The 17,165-nt window shown below is 41.7% G+C and overlaps 2 protein-coding genes across 3 annotated transcripts; one reads left to right on the top strand and one right to left on the bottom strand.

Moving 5' to 3' along the window:
- Positions 1-11,792, top strand: asns (asparagine synthetase). Its single transcript, XM_076754435.1, has 12 exons — positions 1-87; positions 1,589-1,853; positions 3,755-3,992; positions 4,102-4,287; positions 4,376-4,477; positions 4,815-4,942; positions 5,038-5,164; positions 6,232-6,338; positions 7,125-7,225; positions 8,078-8,159; positions 8,271-8,426; positions 9,319-11,792. Exons 2-12 carry the CDS (start codon positions 1,605-1,607, stop codon positions 9,526-9,528), a joined length of 1,686 nt encoding a protein of 561 aa, XP_076610550.1. The 5' UTR covers positions 1-87; positions 1,589-1,604; the 3' UTR covers positions 9,529-11,792.
- A 126-nt stretch (positions 11,793-11,918) lies between these two features.
- Positions 11,919-16,835, bottom strand: tac1 (tachykinin precursor 1). Of its 2 annotated transcripts, XM_076754436.1 has the most exons (5): positions 16,260-16,835; positions 14,565-14,667; positions 14,460-14,483; positions 12,596-12,652; positions 11,919-12,488 (listed from the first exon to the last, which is right to left on the bottom strand). In XM_076754436.1, the coding sequence occupies exons 1-5, from the start codon at positions 16,374-16,376 to the stop codon at positions 12,442-12,444; spliced, it is 348 nt and encodes a 115-aa protein (XP_076610551.1). In that variant the 5' UTR covers positions 16,377-16,835; the 3' UTR covers positions 11,919-12,441. The 2 variants fall into 2 exon arrangements, with proteins under 2 accessions (XP_076610551.1, XP_076610552.1); XM_076754437.1 differs by lacking the exon at positions 14,460-14,483 and having other exon boundaries at positions 16,260-16,664.
- Between the last annotated feature and the right edge of the window lie 330 nt (positions 16,836-17,165).

Raw genomic sequence — 17,165 nt, 5'->3', positions numbered from 1 at the left:
AGCGTCTGTCATTGCAGTATCATCAGTACAGTGAAGTGACAGTGCCCTCTCAGTCATCATCTTCACAGGAATCATTTGAGGAACAAGGTAAGCGGCTTGGCTACGACTAAACGTGTCGTTCATAGGTTTAGATTTTCGTGGGGTGGACAGAAATATTGGCTCTCACTTGAATGAAGAGTTTTTAAACGAATCCGGAAACTCCTTAATTTTGAAACCCATTTAATAGATTATCATAGAAAAGTAACGTATGCATCCACATAGAACATTACTACTGACCAGTTATGAATTAGTAGGGTGTTTCTGAAAATTCGGCGTATATGTGAGCCACTAAATTAGCATCTTAGCTCAGAAATTCTCGCGGGATATTTTCACTACACATTGCCTGCGCCTGACCCGGCGTGGAATAGAAAAAGATCATGGGAATGAAGCTAGTATGACATTATAGAAAAATAAGTCCTGCTTGGTCTTTAACGTTATCGAGTTTAACAATACCACGTAATAATTTATGAGAGCCATGCTGACCATGTTGTTGGCTGTTCGAGATTTTGATCATAGCTAAGCACATTTTTAATTGGTAAGATTTTAACTGAAGTTTGGTATTGGGTACTCTTGACACGAGAGAATGGAATATGTTGTAGGCTAACATAACGTTAGCTAAATGAAAAGTCTGCACCTGAAAAGCTGTTCTTACATATGGGCAGCTCTACCTTTTTAACGGTAAAGCTCATATTCAGGTGTTCAAAGTTGTTACTGCGCTTTCATGCATTGTGTACAATGAATGAATATTAATAGCTAAGTTAAACTTGGTCATTCATTCTTTCAATGGACAGTGGGGTAACGTTAGCGTTACACATTATGAGTCAACCCCACGAGTTTGTTTCATCATTTATCAAGAATTAACTTTAGGACATTATTAATTAAATAAAACTTGGTCTAGAATATGAACGGAAAAAAAGTAAAACAAAACTTCATTGACAGTATTTATATGGTATGTTAAGATTTGCCTTATAGGTTAGGTTAATTTTGGTTTGGCACGTGGCCTGGCCTCAATTCAAAAGTTTGCCTGTGTGCAATTGTCAGGAAGTCAAGTTTGACGTCAAATGGAGCCTATTAGCAGTGCTGCCTTCACCGACAGCAGGAATTTCTTACAAATCTATAGTGCCAGTTACTGCTTTTAGTTTTTCACAGGGCGTCCTGTACAATAGTAATGTAGCCATGTATGTCAACAATACCAGTCTTTTCTCTTCCTTAGACACATAAATCCTCCACCACACTGTGGCCAGAGGGGACAGGATGCCTCAGGCTCTGTCTGTGCAGAATGTGTAATTGATCCTCTGTAAGTCACCAATTGTAAACAGGTTAAACAGCCACACTGTGGAACACTTTGTGTTTCACTTTACAAGCGTTTCACAGAAATCCAAAATTTTCAGACAGATTAGGAAACAAATGATAAAAACAAACAGTTTGACTCCATTTAGTTTTTATGCCAGAGTGATTTTACATTTCAAATCTCTAATATTTATTTCAATGCACAGTTATAAACTGCATAGTACTCAACTTTGTACATGTCTCTGTTTTTTCCATCCAGCTTCCACAGTTGTAAAATGTGTGGGATCTGGGCTTTGTTTGGCAGCGATGAGTGCCTGTCCGTTCAGTGCACCAGTGCCATGAAGATTGCTCACAGGGGCCCTGATGCCTTTCGATTTGAGAACGTCAATGGCTTCACCAACTGCTGCTTCGGCTTCCACCGCTTGGCTATTGTGGACCAGCTGTATGGCATGCAGCCCTTGCGCATCAAGAAGTTTCCTTTCTTGTGGCTCTGCTACAATGGAGAGATTTACAACCATCACACGGTAAGGAGAGAGTGAGTGTCTCAAGAGGACATGCGCAATCCCTTTGGTCTGTTTTCTAATTCTCAAACATCTTAACAGTTGTCATACCACTGAAAACTATAGCTTGACCAAAGGTTAGTTCTCCACAGGACACATCAGCATTAAAGATATTAAAGACATTAAAGTAAAAAGCCTCTGGTATAAACTAGATTTCTGGGAACAAATTGGAGTCAACGACACCGAGCATCAAGTTAGACAGAACACTATTCTGTAATTCAGTTTTTTTGTGCGCGCCTACAAATAATAACTCCGGTAGGGGGACGGAACCTAAACCATCACAGACTGGGCAAACAGCAGGGAGCAGCAGGTCATCAGTATCACAGGGCTGAAACATAAAGAATCACCTTATGCCTTTTTTGCTACTTACTGATTGAAATTTATTTGCTATGTCGTGCAGTTCACTTTACTTTGTACAGAACTTTGGTCAGCTCTGGTTGTAAACTTGACTTCACTTGACCTACTGGCAAATTAGAGTCACCAGTGCAGGCACAAGGAGAGCGTTGTCACCCATAATTCCTGTCATGGGTCGAATGAATAGATTTTGGAATGATTTTGTCCAGCATCATTAATGATCATCGGGTTAGTTCTGTTTTGGATGGACTCACATTGTAAACAGACTCTACAGCCTGCATTTGAACTACATATTGTGTTATCACCTCCACATTGAATAACCTTGAAGATAAAATCCATGCTGCCAACATCTGCTGTGGGTCTCACAGAAGTTCGACACATTTCTCACACTGACCTCTCAGCAAATTCAAGTTTTTATAGCACTTGTAAAAGCTAACCAAAGTGCTTCACAAGGGCAGACGTATGTGTATAATGTATACAAGACATATTCTGTGTGTGCATAACAGAAGCTGTAGAAATAAAGCAAGATTAAAATAGAAATAAGTTTAAACTTAATGTAAAACCAAAGGAATCAGATAAAAACAAAAACAGGTCGAACCCACTGAGCCTGTCTAGTGGCATCCAGCAGGTTATTTCAGGGTGTAGGAGGTGCCACAGAAAAAGCCCTGAGTTTTAATTAGCCTTTTGGAATCATCAGAACGTCGAAGGGCCAGTCTGAAGCAGTTGGTTGGCCTATGATCGTCCTCGCTCCCCTCCATACATTACACGACAAACAATGAGCAGCAATGCTGAAATTCAGTCCTGAATAAGCCGTGAGGCTCAAAAATTGGGTCTGAAATGGACTAAAATTGCGCAGTGAATGGGCAGCTTCAGGAGCTGTCTGTGTGCATTTCTCTAAAATGTTAGAAAAAAAAGAAAGCTTAGAAATTGGCCTTAAGTTATTTGGGATGGCTGAATCAAGACCTGGCTTCCTGCGGAGTGGCTGAACTACGGCATATTAGTTTAGCGTGTTAGCATTCTAACATTTCTTAACTAGCTCTGAACACAAACTGCAGCTGAGACTGATTGGTTTTGCTGGTCTTTGGTCATGAACCAAAGCATTGGACAAATTGAAAATGTGACCAGAAGATGGCAGCAAAGAGGTGAGCAAAGGGATTAGAGTTCATCCTGAAGGGAATACGTGACTAAAATTTGGTTATGACAAAATAACTGCAAAATTAAGACATTCCCATCAGCCTCGGCTGCACCAATGTTGCCATGCTACCAATTTACATTGTGAAGATGGTAAGCATTATGATACCTTCCAAACATCAGCATGTTAATGCTGTCATTGTGAGGGGCGTCAGTTGCATTAGCACCACTGTGCCAATGTACATCTTTTCAGCGCCGTTAGCATGGCTGCAGACTTTATACTAAAGTCCTCCCTTTCTCCATTCAGCTTTAATTAGTAATTAGTTATTTAGTTTAATTAAGTGTAACCCTGTCTGTGCTATTTCTCCATTTTTTTCCAGCTGAGGACGCAGTTTGAGTTTGACTATCAGACTAAAGTGGACGGAGAGATTTTGCTCCATCTGTATGACCGCTTTGGCATCCAGAAGATGGCGTCTCTGCTGGATGGTGTCTTTGCTTTTATTCTGCTGGACACTGCCAACAGGAAGGTCTTTCTGGGAAGAGATACATATGGCGTTCGGCCTTTGTTCAAATTCCTCACAGAGGATGGATTCCTTGCAATCTGCTCAGAAGCCAAAGGTAGTGGGATAGTTTACTACCCCTCCCTGAATCTGCCTCTTTTATATGCTTGTGAGAAATGTTTCACAGCTTTTTAGCATTGCTTGATTTGTTGTTCTTCTGATCAAAGGCCTTACAGACCTTACTCATACAATGGACAGCCCTCCCAACATTGTCCCGTTCCCCCCTGGGTACTTCGAGGTGTTCGACTTGAAGGAGAACGGCAAAGTTCGGTCCATTCAAATGGATCAGTTTCACTGCTGCACAAAAGAGCCTGCTCATGCCGTCTACGACACTGTGGAGAGGCTGCCGACAAGTAAGAAGCTGTTTACTTTGAACTCCTGTTCATTTCACCTTTTGGTAAGCATTTAGTTCGGCGTTCTCTAACACTGACATCCCCACAGGTTTTGAGGAGGAAACAGTGAAAGCCAACATCAGAGCCCTGTTTGAGAATGCGGTCAGGAAACGTCTCATGGCTCACAGGAGAATTGGCTGTCTTCTGTCAGGTAAGCTAACGTTCTGCCGTCTATGCATCTCCTGTGATGACAAGACAGTGATGGCAAAGAAAGAGGTGAAAATACACATCCACTCATTCCCGCATTTCCATTGGCCGGTTTGTTTTCAGTCAAAAGTTTCACTCTGAAAAGGCTGGTGTGACCAACCCTACGGCTAACTGTGATGGTCCAACAATATGACAGACTCATGCTAATGTTAAACACGTGCAGAAAACATGTCATCAGTATGTATGTTTTCATCAGCTGAGCCTGCGCTGAAGGTATTTTCTGGAACGCGTCCTTACTGGAAGCGGTTGGGGTGAATGTGGTTTGTGTTGGTGAACCTCAGGTGGTCTGGACTCCAGTTTGGTTGCTGCTACACTGGTGAAGCTGGCCAAGGAGGAGAAGCTGCAGTATCCCATTCAGACATTTTCAATCGGGTCAGACGACAGTCCAGACATCATAGCTGCTCGCAAGGTAGGTTCTTCATAACATTTCCCCTGTCAGCAGTGCTGAAAGGAAGAAAACACGCAGTTTGGTCAGTTTTCAGGAACCTGGTTTGTGTTTGTCAGGTTGCAACTCACATTGGCTGTGAACACCACGAGGTGAACTTCACGGCAGAAGAAGGCATCCAAGCTGTAGAGGAAGTCATCTTTCACCTGGAGACCTATGACATCACCACCATTCGTGCCTCTGTGGGTGAGTGTGGGCCGGAGCAAGAAGTTCAGGGATGGAGGTTGTGGCTTGACCTCACTGAGGCCAGATGAAAGTCATGAAATGATCTCTCTATTAATGACAGTTTGCAAACAAATACATTTGCTGTATGTTTTTAAAGTAATACAAATAAACACCGCTAAGTTCCTGATTTCATCTTTCTTGACGGATAAAAATGGAAAATATGGAACCAGATTTACGTTTTATGTAACAAGTGAAAATTCCACCTGTTTCACAGAATAACCAAAGTTCATTTGTCTTAGAAACGTGTTGAATACATACAGAATGCTTCATTTCAATGATTTATTTCAGGTTAATTAAACATATCACTATTTTCTAGGTGTGTAATTTGAATTTGACTGACAGCATGTTATTTGTTTCATGTTTCATTCATTTTCTTGGAGTTAATTCATTCGTTTTATTTGCTGGCGTAAGCCTAGAGAGCCTTTTTCTTGGTGCACAGTAGTTAGCTGAACATGCAGAAATTAGAGTAGTTGTAGCCTCGACGTGACAGCTAATTCAGCTCACCAAACCAGCGTTTTCAGTCATCAGGATCTGTGCACACCACTGATCCAAAATCCAGTGAACTCGCAGAATGGCATGAAATAATACGTCCATCTGCTGTCTCTCTCTGAAAGGCCCCACATTTCTGCTGATTGATGGACTCACTGATGTGACAGAGCTGTGTCTGAATATGCTGCATAACTGCATTCCTTTTCCACCTGACTGGCTTGTTTGAATCACAGTGGAAGCCAGTGAGATTAGACAAATGGTCAAAGAGGTCAGGTGGGGCAACATATGGGACATTTACTGTGCCGCAGCCCAGCACTGCAGAACTCATCCCATCATATGAGTGCTAAAAGCCCACAATCTAATAATGTATGAGGATAAGCAGCGATAATATCAAATCATTAACATATTAGCCCAACAGCAAATAGCTGTCAGCCCTGTCTGAGCTGCTCAGATCAGCCTCAGACCTGCACTGTGGTGTGTTTGTATGTGACTTTTTTGTATTGTTGCTGTGTAATTAAACACTTGTTCTTCACCTGTAGGGATGTACCTGGTTTCAAAGTACATCAGGGAGAAGTCAGACAGCGTGGTGATCTTCTCTGGAGAGGGTTCTGATGAGCTGACTCAGGGATATATTTACTTCCACAAGGCAAGTCTTCCAGAGAGCAGTCTCACTAATGTTTGAGTAATGTGTGTGTATCATGTTGATATTTAGTAGGTAGCAACATATAGAGGCTTATTCAGTTTGAGTTTGCTGACCTCCAGTGGCTGAAGGCTTTTTTACTTCACTGTTGTCTTGAGGAGGTGACATTACATGTCTGTCCTTTAGACTGCCGGGGCACTACGACACAGCTGGAGTTTATTTTTAATAACGGACTCTATCATGTTGGCCTGACCAAATCACTGCGTTTAACTTGCAGTGAGAATAACTGAATGTTTAGTTCTTTTCAGACCTAGAGTATGAAACATTGCTGGCTTTTACATTAATAGTCCTCACTGCTTTAATCAGACATCAGAGAGAGAGAGAGAGAGAGAGAGAGAGAGAGAGAGAGAGAGAGAGAGAGAGAGAGAGAGAGAGAGAATGGCTGAATGACAGGTTGTTGAGTTGGACTCAGTTAGTATGAGTAACAATGAAAAATACTGGGAGAGACAGTTGGTCTTTAAATAGTTTTGATAGCTTCTGTGAAGGGCGTAGAGCAGCTCGTCCACTGATTACAGGGTTGGTGGTTGGATCCCCACCTCCTCCTGTCCACATGTAGACGTGTTCTTGAGCAAGCCGCCGCTGGCGATGCATCTGATCTGATGATCCGCTGTGGTGATGCCTGACAGTGATCTGAGGAGTGACATGAGCGTGTTAAATGCCATCAGATCAATGTAAAGGGGTGCACGTGTGAAAGGCTTTAATGAGAGTGTCCTCCATACGTTCTTCCTCCAGGCTCCAACTCCCAAAGCCGCTGCAGAGGACAGTGTTCGACTGATGAAGGAACTCTACCTGTTCGATGTCCTGCGTGCTGATCGCACCACTGCTGCACACGGGTAACACTTCTCACCTCATTATCCACCACCGCCCTCACTAAAGGAGTCACACTGGAAACATAAACATAAACATAAACATCAACAACATTACTCTCCTCCCTTCTGTGCAAATTTCAAAAGCTGTAAACGGCAATTATTTAACATGTTTTCCTCATTAAACGACTTCAACAATTAATTAAAAATTCAGTAATTTTTTATTTTTCTGTTGAGGAGGTTCTGTTGAATAATTGATTTCCAAGTTGTTTCAGCTCTGATGCTTTCTGTCTTTGAATGCGAGCAGCAGCTGTAGAATATCTCCATCACGCCAGTTTTCAGTGCACTTTGTGTTTTTTGTTTTGATTTTATTTACCCAGTCAGTTTATGAATTGGAAGAAAAACACTGACATAATGAATTGACATTTGAAATTAGACTAATTGATATTGCGCAACAGCTTTTAGGAATGTTAATTATCAGTCGGCTTGATGAAAGGCCTGAAGGCTTTTCAGATCTCGTCTTTAACCATTAAGGTAACAAAGGGAAAGAGATAAAGAGGTCAACAGCAACATAATGGACAAGCATCAGAGGTAAAATGAATAATGCATTATAATTAGAGCAAGTATTAGTAGTACTAGTACTACCCCAGTGATGAACACTGATAATTGATGGTAGTGGAGTTATTAACCATTATCGACAGAGCCCGTGGATGAATCATATGTAGTGAAGTGCTGAGGGAAACAAACGTTTGCTTTAGTCTGTTCCAGGAAGTCCTACACTCAACCCGCCTCTTCCTCTGCAGTGACCACATGATGAATTGAGGACTGTCATGTTGTATAAGTGTCTCAGCTGATCTGATGTTCCTTCTTATCTTTCAGCCTGGAGCTCAGAGTGCCTTTCCTGGACCACAGACTTACAGCATATTACCTTTCTCTGCCCGAGGAGATGAGGGTCCCCAAGGTCTCTTGATCTGTACAGCCAGTGTTCACTTCACTGTCCAAAACATGGAGGGCTCTTTGGAGGCAGTGGTCTTTGTGTTGATGGTTTGTTCTGTATGTCCTGTGTGAACAGAATGGAGTGGAGAAGCATCTTTTGAGGGACTCCTTCAAAGGTCTCAACCTGATCCCTGATGAGATCCTGTGGAGACGTAAAGAGGCCTTCAGTGATGGTGTGATGTCTGTGAAGAAGTCCTGGTACACCTGCCTGCAGGAGCACCTCGAGTCTATGGTATGTCACTGTACGGCCAAGACCTGAAAAGACCCGTGACTGATCTGTTTTTAACGAGTGTTCAGTTAAATTGACTCAATTCAAAGAACATTCAAACACAAAAGCCATTTTAACGATACATACCGTTGTCTTGGTTTCAACCTGTCTTGCTGTCTGGCTCTCTTTCTTGGTGAATACAGTGTTGTCTTAACAGATCTGAGTAATGTTCTAAGAAACCAAAATGATCATCTTAAATACTCTTTTCAAACTGGTCTTTGTTCATTACAAAAGCCTACTGTCATGTTCATTATACATACAGTGTTAGTAGTGTTTTTTTTTCACATTGACAGTCTGAGTGTCATGAATCCTGACTAAGATTGTCATGAAAACAGATGAAGTCCACAGACAGTGCACACGAGGCTCTATCAAGTCCCCTTGGACTTAATGAATCATGGCTTTGAACAGCCCTACACACATGACATCTGAGCCTGCCTCAAGGTTTCCACATTTCAGATCTGTCCCAGTACTCTCACTTGTACTGTTTGTGAGTAGTTGGGTGCTACTTGTGTGCTACTACTACTAGTACTACTACTATTACTGCTACTGCTACTACTGCTGTGCTTCAGTAACTGCCACAGTGCCCAAGTGCCCGTTACAGTGTGAGGGTGTGGACGTTTATCAGGACTCAGCAGGACACATTTGATTAAGGTCATCTCTTCACTCAGGCGTTACTGATTTTATATAATTTCCACTTAAAGCAATAATAGATAGAGTAGGATCAAGAAGAATTACTTTATTCATCCTCTTGGGGAAATTCTTTTTTTTTAACTTGGTTGATATTTTCCATGTACACACTGAAGTACACCTCTGCACTGCCCATCAGCCCACTGACCTGCCCTGTATCTTCTCTTAGGTCAATGATGACCAGATGGAGAAGGCTCACAAGACGTTCCCTTACAACCCTCCATGTTCCAAAGAGGCCTACTACTACAGACAGGTGTTTGAGAAGCACTACCCGGGCCGAGCTAAGTGGCTCTCCCATTACTGGATGCCACGCTGGATCAACGCCACCGACCCATCGGCCCGCACCCTGTCCATCTACAAACCTGAGAAAGATCAGTGAGCAGCTCCTGAACAGCTGTGTCTCTGCCAGTCAGATATAGGTTGGGATTTTTAGAACACTCTACATGAATCTTAATTAGCCTTCCTGCGGTCAACTCAGAATGAACTCATTTGGAATTAATCATCTCAGCTTTTCATACCCTCCATGAAGTCACACTGTGAAGGAGTTAGTCAGACCTGCTGACAGGACGTGTCAGAGCTGTTCAGGGAGTTTAGCTTTGACAAAGCAGCTGAGGGTCATCTTATGGTACTGCTGCTTCACATCGTTCTGTATGTCAGAATGAGAGGAGCTGCACCTCCGGTCGCGCTCATGCCAAACGCTGCCAGGTATGGCTGATGCTTACAAACGTACAAGCGAGTATGATTGGACATGATGCTCGTTTTGTGCAGTTGGCTGCAGGCCTGTACTGAATGCCATTTTTTTTATACATTTGAAGCTCCTATTAATGTCTGTCATCATATTTATGATGTCATCACCCTAATAAAAAAAAAGAAAATCCTCAAACAAAATGCTTAAGTTGAATAAGTGAATCATCATATAAAATGGGTTAGTCTTTTTTTATTCAGTCAACTTTTATTAATATAACTTGTCAGTTTCGTCAACATTTAAACATGTAGGCATTCAGTTTTGAATTGGATCACATGAGTCAGAAACAGTCCTACACAGCCACCACTGCAGTTTAATTCTACAAGTAGTACAATACTGATAACATTAGTACAGCCTCATCTTTATCTGCAACCTGCAACTGTGCTGAAATACCAGGTTTAAACGGGACGAACAGACGGTGCAGCATGTGCCACTGATGTGAGAGTGTGGATCCGTGTAACTTGAAAACGTTTGGCCTTCAGCTAAATCTGACAAACTCCATCAAAGTGTGACAAAGACCAGTTAACACTCACTGAAAGTGAGGGTTCGACTGTTTGCAGAGTATTTAAAAGACAATCCTTTTTTGTTGTTGTTGTTGTTTTAGCCCATTTACCTCAAATATATTTTCTAGTCAACCATTTACCAAAGCACACAGTGTATCATGAGTTCTACTTCAAACCTTCCAGGCAGCCATTGGTTTCCGTTCATGTCATTGCTATAGAGATGAATATGAAGTGGCAGAGATTTGAAACTAGCTGGTGATAGTTCATCTATCACAGCGAACACCTCCTCATCTTTTGGGTGCCATGAGATGTATTATGGTACCAAATTTAAGGGAGCAGCTGTGTTGAGGAGCTGCTCACCAAAGAGAAGCCTTCTGAGTAGCATGAGTCTGAGTTGCAGCCTCATGGGGTAACATGACGTTACAGCGGCTTTTTCGTTGCGTCAATAATTTATTTATTTTTCTAATTTTTATTTTCAGGGGCACAAAAATAACTCTAAGGTACCATATAAACATCCTGGATCTAAAGACAACACCACATTAGTCCTGTCCGAGTCCTGTGACTTCCAAGTGTGGTGTGTTCCTCTGCAGTCTTTATACTGCAACTCAACAGTCAGGTTCTGTAGCATTTTCCTGCTGATACTGTGGCCTCATGAATGACCACAGACATGATGATAAATGTATTTTAATAGCTTCAGACTGTCTTGACTTCATCCTGATCATTCAGCCTCTCTTCATTTCTTGGAAAAGGATCTAAGCTGGCTTGAAGCTGGCCTCTAACAGATGACTGGATTTCAAAGTGCAAACACCAAAAAGGCTGATGCTCCAGCTTGTTGACTTGTAGATTATGCAATTTGTGTGAAGAACATCTTTACAGTTTGTCATGGGTTGAGGTGACTCATGTGTGAACATTGTCAGTGAAGCTGACAGCTGACATGGCTTTTCACACTGATTAATGCCACCTCTGCTGTTCTGCGCTGGTGTTTGGGTAGGACTGGCTATGTAAACACATTTGTTACAAGTGTGGTTTTATATATATACACACATATACACACACCCTACGTCTTGATAAAAAGTTAATTATCACAAATCAGAAGATTTTTTTCTATATGGCCCATCCCTAGTTTGATGCTGAGATGTGAGAGTGTACGAAAGGAAATGGACAAAATAATGCCTGGCAATATACTGCAGTTCAGTAGCCCTCGACTACAGCAGCAACCCCCGACACAATAAAAATAAATTACTGTAAGGCCATTTCATTGGATTGCATTTGATTTCTCATTTGGCACTTTTGTCCATCTCCTCACATTTACATCATCTGTCTGACTTGCTTTCTCCTTACTGTCATTGACTCATACTAAGTGCTGCTAAAATAAAATCGCCTCTTGGCACTGAAGCGTCTTTGTGTAGTACCGTTGTTGTCCACCAGAGTTCACCCTTACCTCACCTTTTAAGACACTCTGAACACTGGGAATTCTTTTCACTGACACATCACAAGGAATTCACAACTTGCAAGGTGAAGTTGAACCAGTAAAGAAAATAATTTTAATATTTGATAAACCACTATAACACACATGTATCCTGTCAGGTGGAGGACATGACAGCTCATCTAAATTCACTTGAAATCTAAAATGAGAACCTGTCCCAGTATGTTATTTATAGAACAATCAGTTGCAATTAAACAGTTATGAGGCACTATACAGTGACTTTGGCAGTGCAATTTTCAGCATACCCTCGGGTATAGCCTTGCTTTGATGGTCCACAACAACATTTAGTCTTTGTAGCATGGCAGATGGTTGGAAACGCTCACAGAAAACGCTAACATTGATGATGACACCATTTCCCCTCCCCTGATCTACCTTCTGCCGGGACAAATGAAACTGGCACAGGCACAGCACTGCTACATCACTACAATGTGGAAACAGAATCATTTTATTCGACTAACAGCTACACACAGTTTGGAGAAAACAAAACCAACATCAAGAACCCCCTCCCGCGGATGAGGAATGGCTAGATGAGAGGCAGGCTGGAGAAGAGATGGCTGATTAGCGGCGCTTGTTGTACGTCTGTATTGTGTTCCACTCATAGGAGTCTGCAGAGGGAGAGGGTCTGTTAGCTTTAGCACACATTTAGTCCTTTTGTTACTTTTATGGATAAAGTAAGAATTACAAGGTGTGGCTTTTCTTGAATTGAACTCACCTGGCTCCTCTTGGCTCCTTTTCCCCATAAGTCCAACGAATGAGTTGACTTTATGCCCTTCAAAGAAAAGATGTGGGTTTGAATCTCCTCTTAGACCAGCTCATCTATCCACTGAGCATCAGTACCGTTTAGCGACCAGTGCCGTGCTCAGAATTCTAGAAATACTGAGGTCAAAAGTTCAAATGATCCTCGTTCCCCTCAGAGAAAAGATTTCTGATCATTTCTGTTTGGTTTTATTGATTGATTTTTCTTTTTCTTGGTACTTTTTTGGAATTATGTGGTGACCTTGGTGTCTTCGGTGGTAGCTGCGGTTCTGTTTGCTTTAACTTCAGTTTTATGAATCCAGACCACGTCTGTTCACACCCAAACTGAACTCCTGTCAGGTTTGCAGTCGTGTAAATGCGACAGACAGTTGCATCACAGACTGTCTGGGGTCCCTGTCAATCACAGTAATGGACCGTAATATGATCATGGGGGGGTGGTGGTGGTATTGGATTGAGTGTCATAACACTATAGAGAGCCCTCAGGGAATATCTTACATTACAAACATCAATATTTGCATTAGACTGATGAGAATTAATGGTAAATAAATAAAATATGACCTCATCACTCAGAACTGAATGTTGAACCTTCTGGAGGAATGACTAAATATTGTCTTGCCTTGTCTCGCTGTTTTTGTCCCTTGACTGATTGAACCTCTGTGTAAGAAAATTGTGTTGGAGCGTGCGGGCTGAAGGCATCCTCGTTATAAGTGAAGGGTGAAATGCATAACTCCCTTTATCCATCACAAGCGTAAACAATCCAATTTAACTCTCAGATGTCCTTGGGACATTGATCCCAGCATGCTCCCTCCCCATAATGATGAGTGACTTGTAGTCATGCCTGCATAAGAGGAATAAATTAGATGTATACTTACTTATGCTGCACTGTGTTGCATCACTGAGTGGGTGACTAATTTAGACAAAAAACCCCTGACAGAGAAAAAGGAAAATCCCCTCCTCCTCATTCCTTTTTGCTCTGCACTTCTTATCGCTTTCCCTCTCCTCTCTGGACCACCTTCCTCACTTACAAATTAATGTGGTCCAGTGTTCAAAAGAAAAGCAAAAACAGTGACAAAATCATCTGTGGCTGTCAATTAATTAAAGCCTGTGAAATAGTGTGCTCCCACCAATTTGCCACTCTCTCTTAACCGCTGATGTAAATAACACATTGAACTCAATTAGTAATATTGCGGCCACAAAATGAAAGGATTTGCTTGTTCCCATTGTGCTCACACTATTCTGTCTTTTTGGAACTGAGCATCTGAAATCAAATGGCTCACCATGCTGGCTCCATGCCTTTTTTTTTCAGTGCCATTAATGCCAGTTTAATAATATTGTGATATGCAAATTATACAGAAAACCCACAAGCTCATCTGATTTTGATCAGTACAGCTCTTCACATGAATGAGGCAATAAAAATCCAAATATGATGGTACAGTTTCAGTATATAATAGTTAGCTGGATGGAGGCTGGAGGGTATTTTTAGGCTGATTTGGAATTTTTAAACCTCAGGAATAATGACTTTAAGGCCAACAACAAAAAAAGTGTGTGTGTGTGCGTGGGTGGGGGGTGGGGGGACTTGAGGGGACTCAAGTATAGACACAGTATTTCTAAAATGCTGGCAGAGGTCTTGCACAGGAGAATTTTCTTAAATCATTAAATATGAAGAGACGTGTTTTTTACTGGCCAGTGTTGAAAGAGGAGGTGTGACTGGAGTGATGAGACTCACGTATAATAAATGGTTATTTAGGATCAGGATTTAGGGGGGATCTCCTCACTTTTGAGGAGAATTAAATAACTGGTGGATGAGATACAATACTTACTTTTGTGGGTGATCTGTGCATTTGCTGTGTGAAGAGAGGACAATGTTTAAAAACAGGTCCAGAGAGGGAAACGAAACCTGCATTGTTTTGAGAATGAGCTCTCACCCATGGAGCGTTTCCCCATCAGGCCGATGAACTGATGCGGCCGCGGCTTTCTTGTCATCCTCAGGAGGATTTCTCTGAACGGGTTGTTGGAAAGCCAGCCATCCTGTGGGGGGAAATGTCAATGAATGTTCACAGACACGCCAAAAGGGAGTGTGTAGACCCTGGCTGGCAATAAATACCATTGTATAGTCCCTGTACCTAATGTCATGTGCCAAAATGTTGTGTCTTTATAAATAGGGTTCAACATTTTGGGGAAAAAGAAACAAAATCTGCAAAGTGAAAAGGTATTTGATCCGGTCAGAGTTAGATATGATTCAATTTAAGTCACCAAACTGTAACAAACTGTGACATTTTTTGTCTATTATTTGCAGTATATGTGTATTGTATGACACCCTCCCCACCCCAACCCCCCCCCCATACACCCACCATGCTCCCACCCACACATAAGATACACTGAGTAATAATCCATGGAAGGCTTGGATTTTGAACTTTCATTAAGTGTTTCTATTTCCATCTCAGACATATTTCTACTGTATGCATTAATCTGACCGAGATGTGGACCTGGGGGCCACTAATGTCTTGCACACTAAGCTGTAATGATTTACTGTAGACTCATCCATCTGCAGAATGGCCCCGGCCTACCGTTCAGGCTACTGGAACATCTCCAGCTCGCAATGTCAAACACAGGACGTGCGTTTCATGTCAATGCAGATGGTTTGGGCTTCATCTCCTACTATGCCGAGCACTTAAGGGTTTATTTAATTTGCTATTGGCTGACGGCTCTGAGCTCTGCAACAGCCTCTCTCCATCCTCATGTTACTGAGTCCCAAAAGCTTATTTTCTTTACGAGGATTGTTTCATCTGCTTCTAATATAAATGAACAAATATTTTGTTGATTGTAATTAATTAATAATAACATAGCTGATTATTGAATTTGCATTTGATGAATGCTGTCCTGTGTTCTCTGAATCATTTGTCCGTTTTCCTTTGGGGAAATGAATGAAACCACACTGAGAGCAGATGACGTTATGTCACACTGCTGGGTTTGCTCAAGATTTAGGGAAAGCAGCCTAGAAGGTCTGAACTGACACCAATTCACCTGCAGGGTGGACTTCTGTGGTCAGTTCATCCTAGAGACAAAATCTGACACTGTGCATTTTAATGCTCTTGTCTTCAGTCTAATGACTTCATAGTCTACTCATTAATCATATTCAGTTCAAATTGTGGTAAATGCAGAGAGCAATTAAATAATGAATGATTTCCTACCAGCTGATATAAATCTCTCTGTCTAACACTTACATACATGCATATATATGCATATCATCATCATCATCATCATCATCATCATTGCTCAACTTTATTTAAAGAAAGGTGCAGCAGTTTTTAGATGTAGGCAGCTTTTGATAGAAAATGGCCAACTGTATCATTTGATGCTCGGTATAACCTCATCTGAGCAAACTCACAGTAAACATGTTTCCACTTTTAACTCACTAACTTACATTTGCGCTTTCATATTTGAGTTAAACGTCTCATAAACCTGCGCTTGCAGTAGTAGCTACAGGTTTATACAACTTTCAGAAGAAATACGTATTAATTCCTACCGTTTTGCTTTCGACTAGAACACAGTATCAAGTAATAAATATCATTTATGGATGACTACGTTGAGATTATAAGTAAACCCCTGCTGTAGACTACCTGGATTTGATTAGTGCTCGTCCAGTAGTCAGCCTCTTCTTTTGGGTCGTTTTCCTCGCAAAAAACTTGGGTGACGGCGAAAAAAGCCATTAAAACAGGTAAAAGAAGTAACTTCATGATGCCAAACCTGTTTCTCGACGCAGTTAGTTTCAGTTAGACTTACTGTGGTATTAAAATGACCGTCGCTAATCAACTTAAAAACAAAAAACAAAATTAGAAAGGTTTGAGGTACGAACAGCAGTCGTTCCCTACTGTACGCAATCTGCTTCTTCCCTCGAGCTCAACAGTAGTCCATAGTGCGCGCGTGCGTCAAAGCGCTGAGACGGGCTCCTGCCACTGTGTCCAAAACTCTCCGCGCGCCTCGTCTCTGCAGCAAATGCTTCAGTCTCGTGCGTCCTCCTCCTGACCGGCGAGCCTTGCACGCGCTCCTATATAGCAGCCTGGCCAGTGATGCTTAGTAACGCCATTACTGTAGTGTGATTACTCGCGCTCAGTCACGAGCACAGTGGTGTAACAATTTAGTTAGAGTTAGCCTACCAGTCACCTGCCAGTGATGTGCGTCACGGATCTACGTCTAAATGTGATTTGATAAATATTCAGAAATGCATGGTGACACCATACAGTAATAAGATAATGGCGCATCCCATAGTTAACCTCATGGTGAACAGGCCGTAAGCTTTTCTTCTTTACCTGTAACAGTTTCTGTACGAATGAAAAACAAGACGGAGCTCCATGTTATATGGACGTTTTTTTTTTCTTGCTTAACACTTAATTTAAGCTCATATTTTACAGCAAAGTAAAAGTCGTATTTTATGAGCATTTTGTCCTCTATATAATGGGCCTATTTTGCTGAAAATCAGTGATTCATCAAGTGTCTTGTTTAGTTCTACTGTCATCTTAAAAGCA

The sequence above is a fragment of the Chaetodon auriga genome, chromosome 17 (genome assembly GCF_051107435.1).
Source record: "Chaetodon auriga isolate fChaAug3 chromosome 17, fChaAug3.hap1, whole genome shotgun sequence".
Lineage (NCBI taxonomy): Eukaryota > Metazoa > Chordata > Actinopteri > Chaetodontiformes > Chaetodontidae > Chaetodon > Chaetodon auriga.
The sequence above is the reverse complement of the archived record's forward strand: the minus strand, read 5'-3'. Positions and strand labels throughout refer to the sequence as shown.